This window comes from Carex rostrata, chromosome 1 (assembly GCF_964058835.1).
Source record: "Carex rostrata chromosome 1, lpCarRost1.2, whole genome shotgun sequence".
Classification (NCBI taxonomy): domain Eukaryota; kingdom Viridiplantae; phylum Streptophyta; class Magnoliopsida; order Poales; family Cyperaceae; genus Carex; species Carex rostrata.
In genome coordinates, this window is record NC_135918.1 from 2,619,031 (window position 1) to 2,624,482 (window position 5,452).

Here is a 5,452-nt window from a genome sequence, read left to right on the forward strand (position 1 = left end):
CTCTCGGTCGAAGGAATCAAAGCAGTCTCGCAGATGCAAAAGATCACCTTCGCGGGGAAGTATTCGGTCTTATAGCACTGAAAGAGAAAGTGTTCTGCTTAAAAAGAGGAAGTCTCCATCTCGCCGGAAGATGAAGAAAGTGACAATTAGGGATCGGAGAACCAAACGTTCTAAGAAACGGGCAAATGTTGATGTGGGGCTTAACGTGACTCAAGTAGAGGAGATGATCCAAGCTCGATTGAAGGCAAAGCTAGATTAATATGAATCAGCCAAGGATACTGCTCGAACCCGACCAATGGGATTGGAGGAAGGACCGTTGTCTGCCGAGATATATGCGGAATCTTTGGTAGATTTCAAATGCCCTGCCAATTTACCTGTTTTTAGGGGAAGTGGGGATAACCAGGACCCGCGAAGTTTTATGTTTGGATTCCGCGAGAGGCTTAGACTGGTGGGTGCTACCGATACAACGATGTGTCGAGTATTCACATTTTGCTTGGCTGGGGAAGCATGGGAGTGGTACATCAATTTACCCAAGGGATCTGTGAAAAAGTTTGAAGATTTAGCTAAGGCCTTTTTGGCGCAATACATTGTCATCAAGCGACCAAGGGTCACTTGCGAAATGTTGTTCGATTTGTCTCAAGGGTCCAGTGAAAGGACACGCTCGTTTGTTAATCGGTTCGTAGAAGCTTCGCGAAAAGTTTTGGATCTAAATGAGGAAGTTGCCGTCGCGGCATTGAGGAAAGGCCTCCGAAGAGGGGGAGTAGGCACCTTGAGGCACGATGCCTATGTACGAGATATAAGAACTCTTGGAGAATTTTTGAACTTTGCAGAGGGATACATACGAGCAGAAGAAGATGTCAATGCTGAAAGTCGAGATGTGAGGAGATCAGGAGACCAAGATCCCGCTCCCCCAGGAGACAGAATCAAGGGATAAAAGATATGAGTGGCCAGTTTAAGGGATCAGGAGGGCATCCTAAAAGTAAACCATGAGGACCAGGAGGTGGCAAGCGAGATTTTAGAGACGAGGGTTACCGCCCACATTATACCAAGTATGCCGAATTTGAGAGAAAGAACAATGAAATGTATTACGTGGCGAGTGAGGCGTTCGAATTGCCCAAGCCGTTGTTGAGGGAAATTTTCGAAGTAAAAGATAACAGCAAGACATGCGACTTCCATGGTTTCAAAGGGCATTCGACGGCAGAATGCCTCCAATTAAAAAATATCTTGGAACGTTTGGCAAGGGAAGGTAAACTTTCCGAATTTATTCACCCCGACTTCTACAAGAGATATAAATGGAAGTATAATGGCCAGGGGAAAGACTATAAAAAGAAGATACCTTACCGAAAAGATTACACGGGGCCTAGACCTCCCATAAACGATGCCCGGGAAATTGGCCGGGATGAATCCGAACGACCAAAGCGCCATGACAGTCCGGTAATTAACGTTATAAGCGGAGGTCATAGAGATAGTGAGCCCAAAAAGATCCATAGAAGGACAAAGCAATATCCCACTATTTTGAACGTGGAGGAAAGGGTGGACAAGAAGAGACCTCGGTTGGATGAGGTGATTTTTTTTTCCGAAAAAGATTTTGGTGATGTGATATGGCCTCATGAGAACCCTATAGTGTTGACCCTCAAGTTACATATTCACCGAGTGAAAAGGATCTTGGTGGACACGGGTAGTTCGGCTGACATTTTGTTCTTGTCGACTTATAAGAGGATGGGATACGATCCGAGAAAGCTGCAGGAAAAAACTACCCCGTTGATAGGTTTCACTGGGAATTCACTGCAGCCGAAGGGGGTCATCAAGCTCAAAGTAGTATTCGGGAAGTCGCCTAGATGTGTAGAGGTGATGGTGGATTTTCTCGTGGTCAACGCACCTTCAGCTTATAACTCGATATTAGGGAGGGGAACATTAAATAAGATAGGCGCAGTAGTTTCCCCCTCATTTGAAGATTAAGTTCCCCACAGAGCATGGTGTAGGTGAGGAAGGAGGACATCAAGAGGTGGGCCGAGAATGTTATCTGATGTCCGCTCAAGAGCGTCAAGGGGTGATACACCAAGTCGAGAGACAAGTTGGTACAAAAAGGTCTGGGAACAGTCTTGCAAGTAAAAATTTCTTACCACCCGGCACCCAGCTGGTGTTAGATCCTATAGATAAAAATGAGTCAAAAGATCATCTCGAGCCCACAGATGAGGTGGAACAGGTAGAACTTGCGGAGGGCAAAGTGGTGAACGTGGGTAAAAAGATGCAAGGATCAGCCAGAGATGAGTTGTTGGCTTTTTTGAAGCACAACCTATCTGTGTTTGCATGGAGCACAGCCGATATGCCTGGTATTCCGAGAGCAATTGCCGAACACAAGTTGCATGTCAAACCGGGAGTTAAGCCGGTGATTCAAAAGAAGCGGAACATGGGGCCTAAAAGACGCATGGCCGTGAAAAAGGAAATGGAGAAGTTATTGGCAGCTGGTTTTATCAGAGAAGTAGAGTGTCCCGAATGGGTAGCAAATCCCGTACTGGTGAGAAGTCTAATGGGGATTGGAGAATGTGTATCAATTTTACTGATCTGAACAAAGCATGCCCGATGGATCCTTTCCCCCTTCCGAAAATTGACCAGTTGGTAGATTCAACGTCGGGGCATGCTTTCCTCAGTTTCATGGATGCTTTTTTGGGATATAACCAGATTATGATGGAGGAAGATGAGGAAAAGACAACTTTTACGACTAACCTTGGTCTTTATTGTTACAGGGTGATGCCTTTTGGATTGAAGAATGCAGGCGCTTCTTTTCAGAGGATGATCAATGTGTTATTTGCGGGACAACTGGGGCGAAACATGGAGGCCTATATCGATGATATGCTCGTCAAGAGCATGATAGACTTTGACCATATCAGCGATCTAAGAGAAACCTTTGCCACCCTCAATAAGGCCAACATGAAATTGAACCCCAAGAAGAGTTTTTTCAGTTTAACGGGAGGAAAGTTCCTAGGATTCATGGTGTCCATGCAAGGTATTGAGATTCATCCTTCCAAGTGTCAGGCCATCCTCGACATGAAACCTCCGACCAGCATTAAGGAATTACAGTCGCTCACGGGACGATTAGCTGCCCTCAATCGATTCATAGCCCGATCAAGAGACGTATGTTTTTCTTTCTTCAAAGCTATGCGAAAGGCGGCTAAGTTTGAATGGACTGAGGAATGTTCGGAGGCTTTTAACAAGATCAAAGAATATTTGGCGAATCCACCCTGCCTTAGTAGACCGGTGAGTGGAGATACCCTTGTGTTGAATTTAGCAGCCACGAGTCATACCGTAAGCGCCGCGTTAGTTCGAGAAGAAGGGAAGGACCAAAAACCGGTGTATTTCGTCTCACATGTCCTGCGAGACACAAAAACTCGCTATTCTCAAATGGAAAAAACTGTTATGCTCTAATAGTCGCCGCTAGGAAGCTACGGCCGTACTTCCAATCTCACCCGATCATAGTGTATACGGGGGTGCCGCTAAAGAAAGCTTTTGCAAATTTTGACAGCTCGGGGCGCATGTTAGCTTGGGCCCTCGAGTTAGCTGAGTTCGACATAACCTTTTACCCTCAAACGGCCTTAAAATCACAAGTGTTCGCTGATTTCATAGCGGACTACTCGGGAGCAGAAAAGGCGAAGGAAGGCAAATGGATCGTCTATGTAGATGGGGCTTCGTCCGCTCAGGGAGCAGGAGCGGGGGTCTCGATAACCGGACCTTAAGGAGAAACTTTGAACTATGCACTTCATTTCCAATTCACTGCTACAAATAATACCGCGGAATGCGAAGCCATTATAGCAGGGCTCCGAATCGCCAAAGAAGTGGGAGCTAGTGAGGTTCACCTTTATAGTGATTCAGAACTCGCAGTAAAGCAGACTAATTCGGAGTGCCGAACTTTGGATGATACCTTACGTAGATATCATGAGCAGATAGATAAGTGGCGATCACAATTCGACAAGGTCGAAATTGAGCATGTAACGCGGAACAAAAATTGCCAAGCGGACGCTTTATCAAAACTCGGAGCTTTTGGTTGTTTAGATAAGGAAAAATCAGTCACAGTGTTAGATATAACTGAGGCTAGTATTACCCCGCGGAGTCTGGAAGTGTTAACTCTGGAGGAACATGGCGATGTGTTGGTATAGGCCTATGTGGGATTTTCTTTCCACTGGGGCGTTGCCCACTGATAAACTGGAAGCCCGACGTTTGAAGAAAATAGCCCCCTTGTACTCGATATTTAATGGTCAACTTTACAAAAGGGGATATCTGAGGCCTTGGTTACGATGTGTTTCTGAGGATGTCGGCAGGACACAGATAATTGAGGTCCACGAAGGGCTCTGTGGGAGCCATCAGGGGGCAAAAATCGTAGCAAAGCGAATCTTACGTGCAGGTTTTTACTGGCCGACAATGCAGCAGGATGCGGCGAACATGGTAAGGAAATGTGAGAAATGTCAGTTTCATAGTAAATTATGCAATATACCAGCCTATGGGCAAGTTAGTATCTCGGGGGCTTGGCCTTTCGATATGTGGGGGATAGACATCGTAGGGCCTTTTCCCCCGGCAGTTCGTCAGAAAAAATGGGTAATAGTGGCGGTCGAATACTTTACTAAATGGGTAGAAGCTGAGGCGTTGGTTGACATTTCTGCTGTCACAGCCCAAAAGTTCATCTGGAAGAATATAGTGTGCCGTTTTGGAGTACCGCACACTTTAATTTCGAATAATGGAACACAATTCAATGCTGATTCGACCATGACATTTCTAGAAAAACTGGGAATTCGCAGTAACTTTGCTTCCGTAAGCCACCCTGCTAGCAATGGTTTGGCAGAAGTCACCGATCGAACCATTTTAGAAGGACTCAAGAGGAAGGTTGCGGCGAATAGGAAAAATTGGCCAGACAAGTTGGACGAAATCCTGTGGTCCTATCGCACTACCCCGCGAGAGGCCACACAGCAAACCCCATTTTCTTTGGTGTATGGGATGGAGGCTACCACTCCGGTCGAGCTAATCGCTCCTTCACTTAGGATATCCACTTATTCCGAAGAAGGAAATCTTGAGGAGCGTGCGTTAGAGTTGGAATTGATCGATGAAATGCGGGAAAGAGCCCGAGTTCGGATGAGCGAATACCAGAGGCGGATAAAGCGTGCTTTTGATAAACGCGTTTCACCTCGAGAATTCCAACCTGGAGATCTTGTTTTGAAGACAGTGGAATCCGCAGGTAAACATGTGGGGAAGCTCGAGGCTAATTGGGACGGACCCTACAATGTGCGGTGTCCCCACGGTAAAGGAGCCTATGAGCTAGAAGATATCTCCGGGAAAGTGTTTCCCAGGCCGTGAAATATAGGACACCTCCGTAAGTTTTATGTTTAAAGACGTAGGCTCAAATAAAGAGCTGCGTTTGTACCTTCCTTTGTTTCGTACAAACTGTTGGCATTTTTTCTTTTCG

General features: G+C 46.1%; 2 protein-coding genes across 2 annotated transcripts; both read left to right on the forward strand.

The window, feature by feature from the left end:
* Positions 1-295: 295 nt before the first annotated feature.
* Positions 296-934, forward strand: LOC144564380 (uncharacterized). The gene has a single exon (XM_078313982.1). It carries the CDS (start codon positions 296-298, stop codon positions 932-934), a length of 639 nt encoding a protein of 212 aa, XP_078170108.1.
* Positions 935-1,080: 146 nt separating this feature from the next.
* Positions 1,081-1,959, forward strand: LOC144564390 (uncharacterized). Its single transcript, XM_078313993.1, has one exon. The coding sequence runs from the start codon at positions 1,081-1,083 to the stop codon at positions 1,957-1,959; it is 879 nt and encodes a 292-aa protein (XP_078170119.1).
* The last annotated feature ends 3,493 nt before the right edge of the window (positions 1,960-5,452 follow it).